Here is a 22,927-nt window from a genome sequence, read left to right on the forward strand (position 1 = left end):
GAGGGAGGACAGGGGAAGAGAAGGGGGCTTACGGGACTTTCGGGGAGTGGGGGGGGGCTAGAAAAGGGGAAATCATTTGAAATGTAAATAAATTATATCGAATAAAAAAAAAAGAAGCATGATGGCACGGTTAAAAGACATATTCAGTGGAAACAAATATCAAGACTGTTTTCTTGCAAGAATAAATGAAAATATATTTAAATATTTTTGAGTAAATATTTAAAAGTCCTGCCAGAAAAAAAAAAGAGAGAGAAAGAGATTAGAGAATATGGTATATGGCGGTGTGGGGGAAGGGGGTGCCTCAGTGGGCCCATGCTGAGGCATCCCTTCTCCTGAGGAACCAGACACACACTGGCATAGTATAGAATAGAGTTTATTTAGGGCATGGGGGGGGGAGAGTTAAGGGGGATAATGGAGGCAGAGAAAGGCAGAGAGAGGGAGAGAGTAGAGAAGTGGAGGCCAGCCATGACCACATGGAGGGGGGGAGGGGAGGAGAGCCCATGAGGCAGCAAGGGAGAGGCTGAGAGTGAGAGAAGTAAGAGGGGGTAAGAAAGAGTAAGAGTGAGGAGGGGTCGAGCACCCTCTTTTATAGTAGGCCAGGCCTACCTGGCTGTTGCCAGGTAACTGTAGGGAGGGACATAACTGCTGTTGCCAGGTAACTGTGGGGTGGAGCTTAGACAGAACCTTAACAGCTATGAAGTAAAGGAGGGAGGGAGTTTTCCTCTTGGTCTGCAGTTCATCCAACAGCCCCATCATCTATTCAATGTGTGTGTGGGGGGCAGGGAAGGCAGGGTGTTTCTAACTTTGATGTCAGTTTGGGATGGTTTGAAGTGCCATTTGGTTCTGTAAGCAGTGTTTGGTGGGTGTGGGCATGTTTGGGGAGAGTGGCTTGGGTAAGGCCCTTCTCTTTGTATTCATGGTGGCTGTCTCATCCACAAGGCTGCAGTGATTGGGAGGGATGCTGGAAAGAAGAAAGATAGATAAGAATTGTTTTCCATTTCATCGTCACTGCCAAAACATGAGAATGACATTCCAGATTCCTGTTTGTTGTCCAGATTGGGGTCCGGCCACCAGAACAATGGAAACACTAGGGAGGGAGAAGACTGCAGAGACTTGAGGTAGCACTTCCTGGAAGGGTTGCAAGCAGGGGCAGCTTGCTTTGGAACTGCTCTCTTGTGAGCCTTGTCTGTATCTCATGTACAGAGACCTTTCAGGCAGCTTCTCCATGATACTGGCAGCCTTTGCCATACAAAAACAAAAACAACCCCCCCCCCAAAACCCTCCAAATCAATCCAAACTGGATCCAGGAAACAGGTAAGTGCAAAGGAAAGCTCCGAGTATATGATTTCAGGATTCGCAGCCTGTCTTGCCTTATAGCTGGCAGCTGACACCACAACCAGACACCTGGAAATGCAGAGAAAGGGCCATGGAGAAGCTGGAAAGACAGGATAGAGCTCCTGGTTGACACTTGAAAAGGCGACAAAGGTTGTCACATCTGTTTTTCCTTCCTATGCAAGAGAACCCTGGCTAGCTTGTCTGTTCGTTCTCAGACACATTTTATTTACTAACTTTCTGCTGGTGTCTTTTTTACTCTTCTGTATCTATTTCTCTCTGCCTATGAGTTATTTTAATATTAGCTCTTTATCTTGTAAGCCAACTCAAGTCCTTTCAGATCAAAGTGGCATATGTGTAAATAAGGCAGAAAGAAAAAGGAGGATAGAAGATTGTGTGTATGTATGTGTGTGTGTGTGTGTGAGAGAGAGAGAGAGAGAGAGAGAGAGAGAGAGAGAGAGAGAGAGAGAGAGAGAAGAAGAGGAGGAGGAGGAACTGGAGGAAAAGGGGAGGAGGAGGAGCAGCAGGGGGGAGGAACAGCAGAAAAGAGCAAGGAAAATAGCCACATGATTGATTCAAGTCTTCCTTGGGTTTCCCTGGCCTGACTTGTAATGCAAGATTAGACAACTGTCTATGAACTGTCTATGTTGGATGCTTCTACAGGTTAAAGGAGGCGCTGAAAATAAAAGCCTTTGACAACTAATGTGAGCAAAGACCTTACTTACACCATAGATGAGAATTAATCTTATCCAAGATGAAAGAGTTGAGAAATCCCTGAGCAGTCACAGTACCGAGAGTTGCCATCCTAACTCGGGCATCCATGTATGTCACTGGGCTTGGCATTACCATACTTTCAAGTATGAAACAAGAGCTGATTAGAAAAATCAGACTTATAAATCAGCAAGAAATTGATGTGGAAAAAGTCAGTGAGGAAACACGCACCTGACCTCAGGAGGAAGAAAGACATTATCTTGTTGGGTAGGGATATTATCAGAAATAGAAGAGTAGAAGTAGACCATTGTCAACCATTAGTACATTAGCAGGCTTGGGTGGAAATCTCAGCTTCATTTATTAGTTGTAACCTTGAATGAAGCACTTAATCTCCCTGAGCTGTAGTTCCTTCATTGACAAAGATGGCATGCAAAACTTACCTTGTGAAGAGGCCCTCACTGCGCCACTCACTATTCTTTGATAATATTCATATTATACAGCTTGGGCTGCTAATAACAAAAATATTCTTATTCAGATATATTTTTTAAAAAAAGAATACATTAATTTTGTCATCATTCTGGAGGCTGGAAGCCCAAGATCAGGGTACTAGCATGAACGGGTCCTGGCTGGGGTCCTCTTTTGGCATGCGGTGGACTGCCTCAGCTGATATCAGATACACAGAGGGCCCGCTTTCTCTGATCCTTCTCATTAGGATACTAATATTATTGGATCCTATCCACATGACCTCATTTAACCTTAATTACTTGGGCAAAGGTCCTATTTCCAGTTACCCTGAGGACTAGTACTTCAGTATATGAATCTGGTGGGCGAGGAGGCATAAACATTGACTCTTTAGCAATACCTCTGAAGCTTGGATCAATGGCCTCCTTACCATATACTGATTTTCTACAATCTATGTTTTATTATGTTTAAGGGCTACTTTTTTTGACACTTGTTCTGGGCATCTCAGTCCATTTAATTTGAATGTTCAAAGTGAATGTTGTCTTCACCTTCACTTGGTAGAAACAGAATATTAAGGTAATAGACAAATTAAAGGTTTTACAGTTGGACAGACTTATCAGGTAATTCTAGGCTTGGCAGCCTCATCTGCAAAATGGGGTAATAGTCACTGATCCTGGAAAATATAAAGCTTTAATGAAATTACAGACACCGTATGCCTGTCACAATAGCTACCACATAGCAGGAATCCTGCCAAGTTTCCGCCTTGTGCTGTTTCCAATTAATTCTCTTGTGCTGTCCTTCCAAAGACTTGTGTGTGTGTGTGTGTGTGTGTGTATGTATGTATGTGTATGTTTGTGGTATCTATGTGTTTATGTGTTTGTGTGTGTTTGTGCACGTGTGCAGGCACATGGAGGTCAGAAATCGGTATCAGGTGTCTTCCTCAACTGCTCTCCACTTCATTTTGAGAAGGTCTGCCATTGAACCCACAGCTCACTGGTTTGGCTAGAATTGGGCGGCCATCAGACTGTAGGGACCTTCCTGTTTCTGTTGCCTCAGCACTGAGTACTATGTATGCTACTCCAGGTACATTGTACTAGTACTATATACGCTACTTTGACATGGGTGCTGGGATCCAAACTCACATTCTCATTTTTGTGCACTAAGTCCTCTACTCACCCATCAAATCAACTCTTTTTCACAATGTTAACAGTCATGGGTAGAAAAGTAAGATTGGACTTTGATAAAAACCAAATCACAACAAACCACCTTAGAAAACAGAAAAGGTGGCTATGCTTTGGAAGACAGTCACTTGTCTCTTTTTATCTGTGGGTTGGTGAAGGGCCTTAAAATGTCTGGCCTTTCCTTGCTTATTGTCTTTGTAGTAGCATGCCCTTCATTTTTGAACTTCCTCATAAACTTGATAAAGTTTAAGAGGAAATAGATTAACATATTCCTGGACTGAGAGTAAACACTAAATAAATACTGTTGGCTGATTGAAATGCTTTACAAATGTAAAAAGCTATACACAGATATGTGGCCTCTATCTGAATTTTATCTTCTCTCCAAACTAGAAATATCTTCCCCCATCAAAGATCAATTTTGGCACTGTAGAAAATCTAAAAAGGCAACTTAAGAGATATTTTAGTTCTCATGAGGCATAGGCACGCACAGTTCAATTCATCAGTTAGGAGCCTAACGGAGATACAGAATGGGCATGGGGCAGGCCAAAAAGGAAATTATCACCACCACACCTCTCCGATGAGCAAAGTGAATTTCCCTTACATGTTTCAGAAGGCACTTTACTCCAGCCCTGAATGTGATGAGTTACACTTTCAGATGATGGTGGGAAGTTCAGTCCGACATTTTCTTATTGCTTTGTTCCCACTTGTAATCAACCTGGCCACTCTACCTTGCACTATTAAGAATCATCTCTCTCATGCTGTTTTTCCAAAGACTTTTGCATGTATGTATGTATGTATGTATGTATGTGGTATATAGGTGTTGATGTGTTCCTGTGTGTTTGTGCACATGTATGTGCATGCAGTGTGTATGTGAGAGAGTGGGTTGCGTTGTGTGTTTATGTGTGTGAGTGAATGTGTGTGAGAGTGAGTGTGTATGCGCATGCGTGTGTGCGTGCGTGTGTGTGTGTGTGTGTGTGTGTGTGTGTGTGTGTGTGTGTGTTAGGAGAAAGACAGGAGGCTGAGTGAACAGGGAATTGGTTTTATGAACCAGTCAGCTCAAGCACAGAAATAGAAACTCCTTAAAAAACCCTAGCTAATTCACATCCTAGGTAAAAGCCATTGAGACATCACTCCTGGAATGAGAGGATATTTCCCTACCTTGGTTTGGAATCAGGGCAGAACTGTCAAATTTGGAGGGGGAGACAAAGGGGAAGATAACTAAGAGGCAAAGGAAACCATAGCTGGTTGTAATCCTGACTACTGCCATTTTTGGAAAAAACAAAACAAAACAAAACAAAACAAAACAAAACAAAACAAAACAAAACAAAACACTGTTGAAAGAATCCTGATGTGCTGGCACAAACCCTAAACCTCACAGCTCCGCTCAACTGAGAAATTCTAATTAGGAGCAATGGAAGGTCTCTGACTGCCCTTGGTGGGTGTGTAAGAGGCACGATGATTATACGGTTTGCTGTCTACACTTAATGTTCCAATAGTCTTGTTCTCCTTCATAAGGTAGACTCCTCTTCTAGTCTGCAATCCCTGTAGACTAACAAATGTACTCTACATCTATAACATTTCCCCTTAACGTCCCTCAGCAGTGATCAACCCCCCTTCCAAGTCAACACACCAAACCTCATTCATTCTTCTTTGTGGCATACCTGTAAAGTGACCGACTGCAGGGAGGTGGTACATGCAAGCCAGGGGACCTGCATCTTTCCAATTCAGAGCAAAACATGCGCAAACGATTTCCTATACTCTTCCCCTCACTAACACACATCCTTTGCATGTGCACAGAAGAAAACTTCATTTAGAGAATCAATCGGGATTTTCTTGAATATACCTAGCTGTGGCTGGGTTCCATTACACTGAAACCTAAGGCAGTTTCCATTGCAATGCAGTGCTTAGAAAAAAAGGGGGAACATAATATAAGGCATTGCAAGAAGTAAAAAGAAAATCAGAAGTTAAAATACATAATTTAATTGAAAAAGTGGCCATGAATTTGAGGTGTGGGGCATATGGGAGGAGTTGGAGGGACGAGAGGGGGAAATGATGCAATTATAATTTCAAAAAAGCTATATATTAAAAAAACTACTCTAGGTTTGATTTCAGGTAAGCAGTGACTTGTTGAATTCAGAATTTTTCTTTTTAAATGCATATATTTATGTGCTGTTTTCCAAATCAAAAGATTCTGAGCTCTAATTATATTTTCCCTTTATTGAAAGTTTTCACTGACTATAAAGTTTTCACTGGGTTTAGTTTGGAAAGGGGAGAAGTCAGCTGATTGTTTTGTAGGAAGCAGCTAGATATAAAGTACACATTGGCAACTCATAGTGAGACAGGGGTGGATTCAAGTCTCAGCTCCTGCACTTGGGGAGTGATTCAACTTATGAAAGTTGCTTATTCACCCCCAACTTCAAATTTCATTGTAAAGGAGGCTGAGGATTAGATGGGACTCTGTCTTTTGAGCACAACACTTAGTGCACGAGGGTGCTTATCAGACAGAGGCAGCCCCATCGTTCTCTAGAAATCCCAATGTACTATTATTCCATAAGCTGCTACACAACACTTGCCCTAGAAACCACATCAGGATGCCCGTGGCACAGCAAAAGCAGCAGCTAATCATCTTTGACATCTTAATCGGGTGAATTTATTAGATTATTAGATTAGATTATTCTAATAAGTTCACCCGATGCCCGAATTTCTAGGAGTAAATTCAAAGTCTTTTCAGAATTTAGGGCTTTTTTTTCCCCTTGATTCCTTTATTTTTATATATGGTTATCTCTGAGATATGACCAAAGCCTTATAGTGTTCCTACAAATCCAGTTCCCTAAAAGCAGAGGGGAAACAGAACAAGCCTGGAGCCTTACTCTCTTCTCCCAGTTTCCAGACCATGCTGTCTGAAAATGAGAGGATATTTCCTTACCTAAGTTTGGAATCAGGGCAGAACTGTCAAATTTGGAGGGGGAGACAAAGGGGAAGATAACTATCTTAATCCCCTCGCCTGGAAGCTCTAATGGAGACAGGCTCACCACTGCTATGATCCATCCCAGTCTCAACTCCTGAGAGACATGGAGGCTGCTTGGCCCTTCCTTCACAGACCCAAGGAAGAGTTCTGGTGTCACTATATTGAAATAGAGTTTCTTCTCCTTTTAAATTAGAGATAAAGTCAGGTACAAAGATACTGACAAAGAATTCCCCCTGGTTCCCAGAGTGTTTGGTGAGATTTTACCCACTTGTTCTGTTTTCACCACTGAATGGTGTTACTAAGTCAATGACGCGTTATAAGGAAAAACTCTAGTGTTGAGAAAAGTCATAACTATTTTAAGGCATTCTTAAGTTCATCTGCCAATGCTGCTTTGTATTGGACCACTGCTTCCAAAGAGCCACCTCCACCTTTGAACTGTGCTTGCTTTGGCCAAAGCACAGAAGGAGAGAAAATGCTTTTGCTCCTTGCTTGAAATGTCAGCTCCATGTCTTTGTCTTCATTCCCTCTATCCATCTTTCTAATCTGCAATAGCATCAGCTAACGTCTCTACTTTCTTCAAGCAGCAGAGTGCTTAGGGTCTATCTTACACACAGGTGTGTAATGTTCAGTTTGGACTGCTCTATTCTCAAAAAAATGCCTGTAAAGCTTTATCTTGGCTGAAATGACCATAAATTTATTCTTAAAAGCTATTCCTGTGACGATGCAGATAAAGGGACTTAGGTCTTTGTTGTTGTTGTTGTTGTGGTGGTGGTGGTGGTGGTTGCCAGAGCCTTACATAGGCCAAGCAGGCAAGCTAACACTGAGTTTGTCCCCAGCACTCTTTAGAGACTTTCTTTTGTTATTTTTATCCCCTTCTTTATTCCTTTTGGGGTGGGACTGTAACAAGGTAGACATTTATAATAATGAAGTTTAGCATGTCCTGGCTATGCTGTATGCTTCTTCCCTAAAATTCCAATCATACAGAAATCTGTATTCAGTAAAGCAAAACAAAATCCAAGGGCAATAAAACACAACCAAAACTAGGAACCTAAATGAATTCTCACAGGTCCAGGGAGAAATACATAGCTTTCCCCGGGCTTGGCATTCTTCCCCCAACCTTGAGGCTCACAGGACTTGTCTCTTTCTCTTCAGCAGCAAGTGGATGGAGGAAAAACGCAGAGACTTGGCTTTCTGTGATATCATGTACCCAAGGCTATACCCAGAAAATAGATTTTCTCTCCTGGCTACCTAGATGAAGTGTCTTTTCCCAAGTGCAAAATGAAAAATCAAGTGTTTCTGAGAAGATATTACTTAGTAAGTTGACAAAGATGTCCCGAAGCAAGCGCTATAAGGGAATCTGAAATCTGGTACTCTCGTAAATTTGCCTGAACGTTGAAGAAAGATGCAGGTTGAATTATATCCCCAGAGGATGACAAATATTGTTATCCATGCTTCCCTTCATACACAGGAGTCTTGTTTAAGGGCATGGTGCATTAGGGATGCTCTCCAGAGGGCAGGCAGCAACCTCTCCTTGCAGGAACACAGTGTTTGTTTGGGTTAGTGGGAGGGAATTAGCTGTCTTCCTTGCACATACTCCAGAATAAAATCAGGCTTTTAGGTGATTCCTGAGCTCACAGAGGATAACCGTGCTGCCTTGAGAAGTTACTTAGCCTGGCTTCAGTTTCTTTTCTAAGAAAATAGAAGCTGTCCTCTGCGGTGAGGATGTGAGCTATGTCCAGTGCTCAGTAAGTATCTAGCACTAAGTATTTGTTCATGGTGTCCTCCTGTCCTTAACATCTTTGACCAAGTTTCTTTTGTGCATTCTCACAAAGGACAGAAAGCCAAGAGCCAATCGATCTGAACTTATCAGACCCTGCTCCCATTCTCTCCTAAAGAATGCCCTGGGGTTGGGAAATCTTAATCTTAAATTCTTATCTTTTTATCACCCCTCCCCCAATCCTCCCACTGGATGTTTAGAACTTCTTGTAAACTTCACAGGATCGAGATGCATTGGGATCTGTGGGAGGTGTTGGAAGAAAAGGGGGGACTGGCATGTTAAAATTCAGGGCAACAAAAATACCTATGATGTCATTCACCCTGACTTCTGGACCTGCTGTGGCCTTCACACTTGCCTGGTGTGATATTTCACTCCTGCTGGCCTGGGTTAGGACCGAACTCCCAGCAGGCCTCTGAGGGTCTTCCTAGAGTGATTCTCATCCTTCCCTACCTCCCCACAGCCCCATCTCTCCCTCCTTCTCTGACTTTTAGCATAGCCAATTAAACCTGAACAACGGGCGGATGGAGGAAATATGCTGTATCTATGGAATGGTACAGCAGGGACCAGTTTCACTGTTAATTTAAAATGCTAGAATTAATTAGGTAGTGTAAATGAAGAATTTAATAAGCACTCTTTACAACCATAAGTTCTACTTTTATTAAACACTGCTACCAAATGAGGGCAAATATCTCTGGTCTCTCAATATTTCCCTGCCTCATTCCCATCAATTCTCTACAAATATGTTTTTCCCTGAAATAAAAAATTATGTAATTATAAATTTATGCCCAAATTGTATTTCTGCCTTGAACCCACAAGCTTCATCTTTAAGGCCAGATGCTGCTGTATGTCTCTGCTTGTGCTTGATAGTGTGCTAAACAACGCAGAGTTGACAATTTTGGTTTTGTATACCAAATTAAAGGCTGTCTTCTAAGCTGTCACTCGGATTCAGATCTACTGGGTGAACTACCAAATTAGCATTCTTTCAGTAAAGGAATCTGCTTGTTTAAACATGTGTCTTCAGGAAACAAGGAACAACACCATGAATCAGTACTTAAAAAAAAAAAAAGAATCTCACTACCATTCCGAGGGAACTCTCCTGAAAAGGTGATTAGTAATACCCACTCACTAATGTAGCCTGCAGAATCCCTATTTAGAATGTAAGGCAAAACCAAAAATACATTTTCTATATAGGAGTGGGAGGAAGAATCATATGGTTAACTGGTTTTAATTTGGTTTGAATTATCATCCCATTATGTAAAGATTATTCAAGGAATCTAAACATCGGCTTCATGAAAGTACAGGCATTTTTGTTAAAGAATAGAAGATCCAGGACACGTGGGTAAGAGCTGGAAAGCCTGGTCCTGTTAGGGAGGCTGGGTATCAGCTTCCCATCTTGACCACACTCCTTTAAGGATACTAGCTATATCTTCATAAATAGCACTCTCCACCAACTAAAGACTTCTCTCCAACAGCCATCCTGCTAAGTGTGATACAGCCAGTCTCTCAGTTCATCCTTACAATACACTCTTAAGATAAGTATCATCTCCCAATTTTACAGCTAAAGAAACTGTGTTGGGAGCACTGTGTGACCTACACTGTAGCAAATAGCGCTTATTTAAAGGGGAAACATTTATGTGTGAATTAGAAGAGTAAAAGAGCGTATTTATTTGTATGCACATGTATACACTGTAGCATCTGATTTAAAAGGGGGATGATATCTTATCCTGACTAAATCACAGATCTTCATTTTTACTTATGCAAGCCAGTTGCTTGTCAGTTAAACTGACACAGCAGTCAACATTCACGACTGGCAGACAGGGACTCCAGGTTGACGTGAGTGACTGCAGGAGTGGGGCACTCTGCTAGCAGCTTCACCGCTCTCATTATGCAGCTCATTAATTTTTTAAGGAAAATATTCTCACTTCCAGTAAGATTATAGTGAACCCCCCCCCCCAAAACAGTCATAGTTTAACTGTCTGACAAAAACATTAAAATCCTAATTATTGAGGTTATATGGAGATAAGGGCATTGCTTTGTTTTTAAATACAAGTCGAGAAGAAAGAGCTTGATTAAAGACCATCTTCAAAATGAACAAATATATGAGATAAAACATCTCCCATATGTATCTTTATTAAGCATCTCCCTTCTTCTGTATTTACATTCTAGAATTATCTGCTATCGTTGGGACTTGCTCTTCTCACAGACAGAAAGCAATTATGTCATCCTTCTACTTGGCCCCCTTTAAAACACTTGTTGTGACATATGGAAGAAAACTGGGCACAATGTCTGAGAACAGAAGAAAGAAAAGCAGCATGGAGTACAGGGGAGGAGAGACAGCAGGCAGAACTCAGGACCAAAGGAAGAGCTAGGGACATAGCTCAGGTGGTAGAGTACTTGCCCAGCATGCATGGAGATCTTATCTCTAGTGCCCACAAAACCAGGCACAGTAGTACATGCCTGTAATCCCTGAAGTCAGAAAGTGGAGGCATCCTCAGCTATACAGTCTAGCCTTGGATACATGAAACCCTATCTTAAAAAAAAAAAGTAGTGGCATCTGACCAAGAATGAGTATAAAACCAAAGGCTCATTTTACATAAAGGTGAAAAAGCTTCAAAATCTTCCTAGTCTTTTCATCCTGTAGGATCCTGTGGTGTACATATGTGTACATGGTATGAATTTATGTTGTGTATGCATACAATCCTTTTATGTAGAATATTGGTGTAGGTGCTCAGATGCACTTCCACCCACATGCACTGTGTTTGAGGTCTGCCGTGAATCCCTAGCCTGAATGTTGAAGAGCATACCTGTAATTTTGTCTCTCACGAGTTTACAGGATTCTATTTCACCAATGCTCCCAAAGAGACTCCTGAATTCCTCTTGGGTCATATTCTGGGGTAAGTAGTTGACGATGAGGTTGGTTTTGCTGTCATCTGTGGCGGCGCCTGTCTGCATGGGAGAAGGACAGTTTCTGTTGTTGCTGGAGGGCCCATTGCTTGTACTGGATGTCGGTCCATTTGACACCTGAGGCTCCATGGTGCTAATTATCTAAATTAAAAAAAAAAGGAGTATTTTGAAATCTCAGAAGACACAAAGTCTGTTTCTAGATTTTATTTGCTGAAAAGAAAGAGAACAAGATGAGGCAAGATGGAGCAAAGCCAATTTAGAAGCACGTTTTTAACCAGGATGTTAAGTTCCTCTTGCTATTTTTAGACCAGCCCCTTGATTTTGAACACAGACTAGAATGCAGTGGGAAATCTCCCATTATTTTGTTAATGAAAAGCTAATTCCTGTTTTCATTACACAATCATTCTCAGAAATGTATACTTAAGCCACACCAAATTATAATTAAAATGTAAAGTAATAATCATGATTAAAATTATAGTTCCATTAAAGCTGAAAAAGCTAAATATAGAGGACTAAACTCACAAGATCAAATACAGTACCTGTTTATTAACTATCTCATAAAATAAAATGACATTAAATTAAACAGGGCTGTTCCATACAGGAAGGTCTTAGATTTCCACTGGTGTTTAAACACTGATCAAACTTCTGTTTTCATGGGTGTATTCGGGGGAGATGAAAAGTCATGTAATTAAAAAAAAATCAAACTATTCTGTTACTATTTTTCCCGGTGTGGTGTCTCTCATAATACAAACAAAAACACAAGAAGAAAATTTTTTCGCCTAGACCTTCATCTCTGATCTACCATTGATCTGATTTATTACTCAGAGGAATTTCTCTTAATATAAATATCCGTTGAACTGTCCCAGGAAACATGCAAAAACAATTGAGTCCCCAGCCTTAGGAACACGTAGTCTTAACTGCTGAGCCACCGCTCCAGGCTGGAGTATATAGTCTTAAGAGGTCACAGAAAACAGAAGGCTAGTGGTAGGGTGACAGTTACTTAATTATTCCTGTTTACATCCAGTGACTGTTTGTAGGAATGTGGGTCAGTATCCGGGTCTACCCAGATTTTCTGGCCCCAAACAGAGACCACCAGTATCCCCCTTATATTTGATTATAGTATTGCTTCCTAGTTGACTGTGTTGGTTGCGATTTTGTCAACTTGACAGAAACCAGGATCTTGGAAGAGGAAACATCAATTGAGAAAATGCATTCATCAGATTGCTTGTAGACAATCTGTGGGGGGCATTTTCTTGATTAATGATTGATGTAGGAGCCCACTGTAAGTCCTGAGGTGTATAAGAAAACAAACTTAGCAAGCTGCAATGAGCAAGTCAGTAAGCAGTGTCCCACTATAGTTTTTTTGCCTCAGTTTCTGCCTCCTGGTTTCTGCCTTAAGTTCCTGTCTTGGCTTCCCTCACTGGACTGTGATCCTGGATAGGGATATGGAGGCAAACGAACTCTTTCCTCCCCATGTTGCTTTTGATCATGGTCTTATCACAGCCACAGAAACCTAACTAAGAAACCATCCATCATGATGTGAGTTCTTTGGAATTGTCATCAACTACTGTGGACCATGTCCTGCCAAGCATCAGCTCTGTGACGTCCGGCAAAGGGGCACAGTGATGCCTGCTCTGAGAAATGATGGGAAGGGAGATGACATTTATACAGCTGCTGAACAGTAGCAAAAACAACTGCAATCCCTGATAGTTACTAACGTCATTCTGCCTGTCACCTCATGGGTCCTCTTTTACTAAGTTCTTAAAAAAGGTCAAGGCTATGTATTCTAGTATGTTTTATATATCAGCACTTAGGAAAACCAGGGACAGATGACATCTGATAACCCATCCCTTCAAATGATTACTGTATGAAAGCCAACAAAATATCTCTGGTAAACATTTTAATGGAATATGTCATAAAACATTAAGGCTACACATCAAGAGTGTTTACTAAATGAAAGGACCTGGATAACCTCTTCTACGTCATAACATGGGATATGAATAGAATGACAGAAAGCCTCTTCTGTCCTCCTGTCCTCCTGCCACACCAAAATAACCACAATTCTAATTTCCAGTCCATAGATTGTATATATCCCCTCTCAAACTTCATATACATAATAGTACCATATGCACTTTGTGGCTTGTCACATATCTGAAGTGGCATCTGTGTTCGTACATACAACCATAGGCTGATCTTCTTTGTTCTAGAGAATTCTATTGTATGGAGTTAACACAGTTTACTTATCTGTGGGTGAACATCTAGGCTGCTTCTACTTCTGATCTAAGGACAATGAGCGTAAGGCACATGCCTTCTGGTATATCTATACACATTTCTGGAATTCCGATTCTGGGGTCATAAGGGATATGTATGATAAGCCGTAATGGATAATTCCATTGGGTTTTCAAAGTGCATATACCAGCTTAACATTCTTGTCAGCAGAGAATGAATACTTTGGTTGGTGTTGAATCTCACATCACATTCTTTTCAATATTTGGTGATTTTTTTAAAATGAAGTTTTGTTTTTATTCGTTTTGTCAGATGAAGCATGATGTGGTAAAAAAGGAATAATCCTTTCATTTTCTCTTAATGTTGTTTTTAGTTATAGCAATATGAACATTGTTGCTAAGAGAGTTTTACTTATTAATATTACTGTTATTATTATTATTAATCTATGCACATATATGAAGCTCAGGATGACCTTCAATTTAGGATCCTTTGGTGTCAGGGTCTCAAATGTATAGATTAAAGGTATGAGTCATGTGATGCCTGGCTGGAATTTAAAAAATTTAAAATTTTATTTTAGTGTGTGTGTGTGTGCTTATGTATGCATATGTGTGCATACCATGACATAAATGTAGAAATCAGATGATCACTCGCAGGAGTTGGTTTTCTCCTTCCAGTATGTAGGTTCCTGGGATTACATTCAGGTTTTCAAGCTTGGTGGCAAGTGCCTTTACATGGTGTGGCATCTTCCCCACTCAGAATTTTTTTTTTGTCAAGATGCCTTAAAGTTTTAGTTCTATCCCTTGTTAGCCATGAGATCTCAGGTGGGTTACTTCATTGCTTTGGCCTCATATCCTGGAATGAAGACCAGCATGCATTGCTGCCTTTAGAATGAGAGATCTCGTCAACGAGTACTTGGAACACACAGTGCCTAGAGGCATCACAACTATATTTCTCCCCATGTTCAACACAGGTGAGTGTTCCTTTATTTCCTCCTTTGATGATTACATACAGGAAATGAAACTGAAAGAAAAACATGGCGTCTTGAAAAGAGCCAAGGAAACAAAGCAGATCGAGGAAGTTGGAGAGTGTCTCTAGTTTCTTTACCACCATGTAAGTAAGTTATGTGGCTCCATTTCTCACATCACCAAAACTTCCTTCTTGGTCTCAGATCTACTGGAGGATCCCAGAAAGCTGGTCCAGACCGTAAAGAGAAAGCAAAAGTCTTCTGGGAAGGTTTTTAACTGAAGCTGTCCTCAGGACTAATAATGAGAACTAGACCTAGAAAGTGGATTGCCCTTGAGACCAGGGTTTAGGAGAAGAGTCAAGGCTGCTGGGGGACATGCTAACAGGGATGAAGTCACAGGGCATCGGCAGAACTCCTGGCTGGGAGGCAGCTTTCTCCTGGGTCCCACTCTGTGGGCCTGTGACCTGCGTCCATGAGCTGCTATGTTGTCCTCTGCCTCTTTATGTCCCAGATAACAAACACAGGAGACACTGCCGAGTCAGCAGTGAACTTCAAAACCAGAATTTATCTATTTAGGAGGTCTCTCTGACGGAACCTCAGGCTAACCAGATTTTGAATGTGTTTTAAACGATGCCCTACATTTCATATCTGTTACACAATCTACAGCCTCCCTTTCTTGCGAATCACCTTTCTCACTTTAGCCTTCTTAGAGCTTCACCAAAGAAGCCAAGCAGACAGCCTGGACCACAGCAGCTTTTCTGCTGCTAATGATAGGACATATATAATGCATGTCACACTGAGGCATTCGAAGAGACATCCAGCAGGTTCATCTTTTATTTGCTGAATGCCCGTCTCACAGACAGACACGTGGCGAAAGCATTTGCCCATGTGAGCCTCTTGCAGGTAAAGCTGTTCCAGGGAGGCCCAGGAGGCGGCAAGTCTATACTTCAGTTCCTCCTCCAGCTTCCACATCTCCTCGCATCCTAAGCAGGCTTCCTGATTTATGTCAGTTCCCAGAATTGAGCCCTATCTATATATCAGACAATCCCAATTGACCCCTAACTTTTGAAAAAGTGCCACAAGATGCAGCGTGTTCACCACTGAGCTACTTCCATAGGCTATATGTAGCTATAAACTGGGTCACGTCCCTTTTGTGTGCTAGACACACTATACAGTTATTCTTTGTGTGCTCAGAAGAACTGGTCAAAATATACGTGCATGCAGACACACATACACACACAGTATTCTCAGAAAAATATAATCTGAAGGCTGAGAAACTGTTGGAGATGTTTCGAATAGATCATGTTAAAAGACCCCTCACCGGTGTTAGCGATTTATTCCAGGATGCATCACAGGATAACAAAAACAATCAGAAATTTAAAATGTCAACATTAAATCTGGCATCTGAATGAATGAGGAAGATTCTTAAAACACTGCCTGGGAATGAGAGAAGTTGCTAAGGGAGAAGATGCTAAAAGCACGATTATGAAGCTGTGGCATTTTAAGGTTACTAAAGAGAGGAAAACTGTGTTCTCTACTTTGGGAAATGGACAGGAAGTAAAGAAAACACATTTAATGGGAAGCCCATCCTCAAATAAGCACAGAAGCTGGCTAGGCAAAATCAAAACACCTGTCCTCAGGAGAACACCTCTGACATTCTGACAGTACTGTTTTTTGTTTTTTCATTGCAAATAAATATATCATTTTCTCACTACTCAGATGCACGTTAATGAAACATTCTGCGAGGGTCTTACAGCCAACTTCGCAGTTGACCAGACGCCAAACCCCTAAAGTGCCTGCCTTTCCTCTCGTGAATGGCAATTAAGAGCAGAATTACTGTCAGCACCCAGGATAGAGCTCCGAGGAGGTTCAGTTGACTTCAAACTCTAATGGTTGTACAAAGCACTGCATTAAGTCTTTTATGTTCCTGTGATATATTTTAAGAAACATTATACAGGCAGAAAATTTCAGGGATAAACTATCAGAACAGTGCACAATACCGTAGGCACTCAAATCCTGCCATTGAAAATGTCGATGGTTTGAGTGACTAATTGCTTACACTCAACACATTAACCTCACCCCTCCCATCACTCTTTTCTGCAAAATACATAACAAAAGCGAGAGGGAAGGCCTCGGCTGTGCAGCTGTCAGATCTTCACCAGGTTGTTTATCTCTGCAGAGGAAAGGAAGGAGCAGAGACCTTTTCTGGAGGTATTCCCAGGCTTGATAGTGATGGTGGGGAGGGTGGATTATCTTCTCTGCTCTTCATGGTACCCCTGTTGCTGCCACATAGAGTATTTAATCAACCTATAGCTCTACTTCCCAGACATGACATAGTCATATCCACACAAAAAGGGTTTATTTCTATCATGGCTAGATCTAGATATGTTGGATGTACAGAGATGTATGCCTGGTGTGTCAGGCTCTGAGATAGGACCTGGCATATACAAATAAAGACAAGAAGCAGACACCAGTGAGTCCATGATGTGGCTACCCAACTGATAGCAGAGACTATTGGTGACCACAATCCCAGAGCCATAATTTCAGTGATGAGACTGGAAACCTAAGGAAGGACTATCTCAAGGTTATGCTCCTACTTAAAGTGAGAGATGGGACTGGAACCCCTGGCTACTGATCACCCCAATTGTTTCACTCCAATTGCAGGAAAAGCCATTTGAATGAAGACTTGCTTCTTTCTGCTGAGGTACTGAGAAGGGCATAGTCTAGCAATGCACTTGAATAGAGACCCAGAGACTTACCTATCCCCAGGCTTCTCTGGGTATAGCAATCTACTGCTCACAGAGAACAGTGACTAGAACTTTGCAGTCTACAGAACAGAGATAACATCCCTTGCTTATTACAATATGTATATGGTATATGCAGAACTAGGCTTGATAATAAGTAGGCTATAATAAAAGACTATTGAATGAATGAATGAATGAAAATCCTCATGTATTCAATCACTTCCTGGATCCCTCAAACAACCTGTAAAACACAGCTACCTGTGATAACTATCATCTCCATTATATATATATATATATGCATAAAACCACACAGGTTTTTTTAATCCATATTTGAAATAATAGCCAAATGTATGCTTGGTATATAATAGATGCTTAATAAGATGCTTGTTCTAGCCTATATATATTTATAATAGTTTTATTTTTTATAATATATAATATATGCTGTAAAATTATATATATAAGCATGCATAGCAAGAAATCTATCATCTTAATTGTTTTAGGGATGTAACTAAGTTGTATCAAGTAAATTCATATTGTTCTATCACTACAATCTATCTTCAAAATAATTTTTCCTTGCAAATCTGAAACTGTGTTTATTACATAGTAAGTCCACAATCCCCAACCTCTAGGTCCTGGAAACCACTATTCTAGAAACTACAATTCTACTTTTTTTATCTCTATCTCAAATTCATTCAAGCAGAGGATTGAACTTTTAGCTCAGATGGATATAGCAGAGAACCTGTTGAACGCCCTGGTCTTTCCTCCCTAGAAAGCCAATTTATTATTGTTACTAGACTGAATGCTCTCAAATTGAGCCTTCCTATTTAACCCTCTGACAATTTCTCCGTCCTTCTGGGAAGCAAAAGCACGATTCTTTCTCTTTCAAAACTTTTATTACATTTAGTCTGTGTGTATATGTGTGTGTGTGTACGCGTGTGCGCGCGTGCGTGCGCGCGCGCAGAGAGAGAGAGAGAGAGAGAGAGAGAGAGAGAGAGAGAGAGAGAGGAGAGGGAGAAAGAGAGAGAGAGGGAGAGAGAGAGAGAGGGAGAGAGAGAGAGAGACTGAGAGAGACTGAGACTTGGTTCTCTTAACCACATGGGACCTGGGGATTGGACTCAAGTTGTCAAGCCTGGTGACATGGTGTCTTTACTAGCTCATCATCTTGCCAGCCCAATGCTCTTCCCTTAACTTCCTGACTAGGTAAGCTTAGAAGCCCATTCTACTTCCTCCATTTACTGTCTCACTCCTTGGTCCCATATTCCAATGCAGGTGAGAACAGTTGGTTAAGAAACTGGGATCCCAGAGCACTTGAGGCCCTCACTGGGTCCCATCTTTGCCCCAGCCTCATTTAATTAATCATGAGGGAGAAAGGAGAACCTGAAATCCCCCAACATCCTTTGCTCTCATTGGTATGAAAATGATTCCTGCTCTCATAGAACTGCCACACTCTTCCTGGCTTGGTAACTCCTCTACAGGTACTATTAATGGCAGATGTCAGTATTATTAGAGTGAACAGGAAGAAAGACAAAATGAAAACCTAGGAAGTGAGGTAGGGAGTTAGACCAGAAAAGCTAAGCATAGCAATAAAATCACAGGGTAAATGTTTTCTTCTTTTCTAAACCATTCTTTTTATATATTTTCTTCCTTTTAAAATTGATTCACTCATTGAACAAGCAAACTTTTTTTTTTCCTGAAGAACTCAAAGATTAGAGGAGAAAGTTTATTCTTATCCATGGAAGTCCCTGAAGTGTCTTAGGGAACACCACTGTAAAATTCTAAAAGTATACTTAAGAATTAACGGTACTTCTGGTCCCTTTAGTATGTTTTTCTTGAGTTCATGAATTCTTTCTACATTGACAATCTTCCATACGACTTCAAATTGTTCACTTTGGGGAAAAATCAGGCTGGAGTGAGCAGACTGATCTTCCTTTTCACTGTTAAGGACAGTCACTTTGTAAAGCCCAGAGCCACCTCATGGAGAGTGCACAGTCCCCTCATCAATCTTGCCAGTTGTCTCATATTGTGTCTTTGCTCCAATATTGTCCATAAAAATGCCTGGCAGACCATAAATTACTGTTGTATTTCTATATTTCAACTCAGTTTACACGTTCAAGATTTACTTTGTGAGGCAAGTAAAAGGTTACAAACTTACATTTTAGGACTCTGTCCTGACTTAGAACTCACTGCTGTCATCCATCTGGCCCTGGCAAGGGCAGGCCCTTGTATACCATCACTGTGTACCTAGCTGTCCCTGGCTTCTGGTTTCCAGGTGGAGGTGTGGTCTCACCACTCAACTTATGCAAAAGAATCAAGAGGAAAGAACCATAGAAGGTCACAAGAATAATAACGTTCCTTTTGAATCTCTTTAAATGTCAGCAGTTCTATAGACTAGAAAGATGCTTAAGAAATGTATCAACTGCAGCCATGTCTCAGTGTACACATCTAAGACATATGTGTAGATCTTGTTAAATACTATCACCAATATTTAAAGGTCCTTCTTCAGCACTGCATAAGGTCTTCTTGAAAATTTATATATAAAAGCTAACCCTTATGTAATAGAGCAAGTGTTCCCAAGAGCATGAAGAATAGTGTTTACCAAGGGCAGTCACTGAATCGAACCATTAAAGAAATAGATTTAAATTATTCATGAGAACAAAAATAAAAGTCCTAATTCTTTTTGTAGGCGTTTCTCTCTCTTAACCCCTTTAAAACTGAGACACAGATGTTAGACTCTCGTGGGACAGCTTCACCCATGCCATCTTACCTGCCTTTCAAATGTCTGAAAAACAAATCCCCAAAGTTAGAAAGCTGCATAGCAGGTGTTGTGTTCCTGAAGAAGACATTATTTTAGGAATGAATCCTTACTTCTGTTCTTACTCCTTTAAAGCTGCTAAAAAATGCCCACACAACATCCCCAATTTCATTTTTCTTTACAGTTGGTTTTTATCAACCCATAAAGTCGCTGATCTCTGCTGCTTTTTACTTTTTAAACTTCTTCCCCCAACCCCAGAGGCAGGGTTTCTCTGTGTAGTCCTGGCTGTCCTAGAACTGGCTCTATAGACCAGACTAGCCTTGAACTCAGAGATCTGCCAGCCTCTGCCTCCCAAGTGCTGGGATTAAAGGCGTGCGCCACCACCGCCCAGCTTCCTCTCTATTTGTTTTCAATCACTTAATTGGTTCCAGTCCCTTCATGTTAATATTTTTTGTTTTTAAAATTTTAATTGTTATTTTAAATTGCATATTTGTTAAATTGCAAACTGTTAAAATTGCATATTTTAAGTGCAACATCTCAGTTATGATTCAGTGGTGAAGGGACAGATGCTACTAATGGTGTTCAAGAGGAAGGGCTGAGCTTGATGATCTGTACTCCTCCAGGTAAAGAAAACCTGGAGGTAAAGAGGGCTCTCAGGCACAATCCCAGGTGACACAGACTGTGCTGGTCCAGGGCACCTGGCTGAAGGCTACCCTGGGGTCCCTACACTATTCATACCAAGTGTGTGTAGAAACTGCTGGAAGGTAACTCGAAAACTCTAGGAAAAAAATTTAATTTCAACTAGGAAAAACTGTCTGACAGCTTAATAATACCTTCAAGTAGATGTACAAATAACCAGAAAGACCTATTTACTCTACGAAGTTAGGGGGCACTAAATTCTCAGCATATTCTTGAAACAAGTGTATTCAGTTCAGCACGGGTTTCCTGAATGGTATCACAAGCCAAGACAATGTTCTAGGACTTGAGTAAACAACAAACAAACAAACACAAACAATTTGGTCTGTTTATCCAGAGTTAAAGCAGGAAAGACTGGAGGTAGGCAAGTAATTACTTCTAATCAACTGTAGCCATCCCTTTGTCTTAAGCAATCCCTCTCAGAGTTTCTCTGTTGACTCTTTTCCTCAACCACATGTGGCACCGAATCAACTACATTCCATGAATTCTATGATGTTCTAATACACAGTAACCTCCCCACCCCCTGGTCCTTTTGGAAATGTCTTCTCCTAAACAAAGACTGTTGGTAATAAGGAGGGAAACTCAGGTTGCCATTCCATTGAAAGAGCATCTTCTTTGCTGGAGAAGGCATGGCAAATGTGCTCTGAGCAGAGGTAGGCAGGGCTTAACAAACAATGGAGAAAACCCAAAAGCTCAGACATGGCTGGAGAGAACAAGGAACATTAATACTTAAAGGAGCAGGCCAGCAGTGATAGGAACAACATCATCAAACTTTAATTTCTCTCAGGCATTATCCTTAAATTCACAGAAATCCAAGTTTTTAATCTTCCTCAGATACACTATACAGTTTTTCTCTCTTAAATAAACTCTGCTTTCCTTTATACCTTACAGCTTTCCCCCGAGCTTTACTTTGAGCCTAAAATGATTTCTCAGTGTGTCCATCTTGGTGCTGTTGGTAAAACTTGTAGGTGTTTGATTTTAAGACTTTGATGATAAACTCATCAGAGCTGAGGGGCAGGGTACGTGTCAAGTTTGTCAGAAAGATGAGGGAAACTTCTTTGACCCCTGCCACCACCCCCACCCCACACCAGGCCTTCTTTCCTAAATGGCCAGGAAGCAAAGGCAATCTCAAGTTGCAAAACTAGAAAGAATGTTATTTTCTTAAACCTCTAATAGACTTCCTTTGTTAAAGGCATATTTTAAAATAGATGAATATTTTCATTGTAATATAAATACAATTTTGTGGACAAGCTCAAGCTTTCTGTACAAAACATTAGGTCTAATATGTATATTAGATTCCATTGGAATCTATATATATTCTGCTGGACACACATACACACACACACACACACACACACACACTTCACTGGAAATAAATTTCTTCTCTTTCCATCCCACTCACTAAGCCCTTCAGAACCCTGATATTTAATGTGGATAAAATATTCCAAATGCATAATGATAAGCTATGGGTACCTGTTGGATGGGGACCAGTTGTGATAGTAAATACGTTATTTTCGTTTTTCACACAAAGAGTAGTTAATGAATCATTTGAAAAACTGCCCACAGACTGATTAAGTCGGATTTATCTTCTGATTAAATGCATAAGCAATAGCCAATGGCACAATTCATGTAAACATTAGTGTTGTATATTTATAAACCACCTAGCTAGTGGCTCAGAGTGAACAAAATCACTGAGATTTAGCTACAAAAAGCAAGCTGCTTTATTTCCAAATTTAAATGTTGTGTTTGTAATCTGATTAAGAATCTCAGAAATCAACGTAGAAAATATATTTTATTTTAAAAAATGAATGCTATTGTCTTAACATGGACGGTGGGCATGAGGGTGAGGAGGGGAAGGGAGGGGAACAGAAGGACTACGACTCTAGAAAAATCTCGGAGAATAATCTCTCTCTCTCTCTCTCTCTCTCTCTCTCTCTCTCTCTCTCTCTCTCTCTCTCTCTCTGCTTGTTTTTTGGTTTTTCGAGACAGGGTTTCTCTGTGTAGTCCTGTCTGTCCTGGAACTCACTCTGTAGACCAGGCTGGCCTCAAACTCAGAAATCCGCCTGCCTCTGCCTCCCAGAGTGCTGGGATTACAGGCGTGCGCCACCACAGCCCGGCCAATCTTCTCTTTTTCAAGGGAACTTTAGGACACCAAGAGCTTTTTCACTTGTGCCTTTCCAAAGACAGAAGACAGCTGTCTTTAGAACAGC

The 22,927-nt window shown here is 40.9% G+C and overlaps 1 protein-coding gene across 3 annotated transcripts in view; it reads right to left on the reverse strand.

Moving 5' to 3' along the window:
* The window catches only part of Elavl4 (ELAV like RNA binding protein 4), an 84,131-nt gene that overhangs the window by 34,249 nt on the left and 26,955 nt on the right, over positions 1–22,927 (reverse strand). For 2 of the 3 annotated variants that reach the window (XM_052176998.1, XM_052176997.1), the window contains exon 1: positions 11,236–11,479. In XM_052176998.1, coding sequence (XP_052032958.1) covers positions 11,236–11,464 — 229 coding nt within the window. In that variant the 5' untranslated portion in view covers positions 11,465–11,479. Of the gene's footprint in view, positions 1–11,235; positions 11,480–22,927 lie in introns of those variants that run through there. The other variant, XM_052176996.1, reaches the window with a different exon arrangement.

This window comes from Apodemus sylvaticus, chromosome 3 (genome assembly GCF_947179515.1).
Source record: "Apodemus sylvaticus chromosome 3, mApoSyl1.1, whole genome shotgun sequence".
In the NCBI taxonomy this organism is placed as follows: domain Eukaryota; kingdom Metazoa; phylum Chordata; class Mammalia; order Rodentia; family Muridae; genus Apodemus; species Apodemus sylvaticus.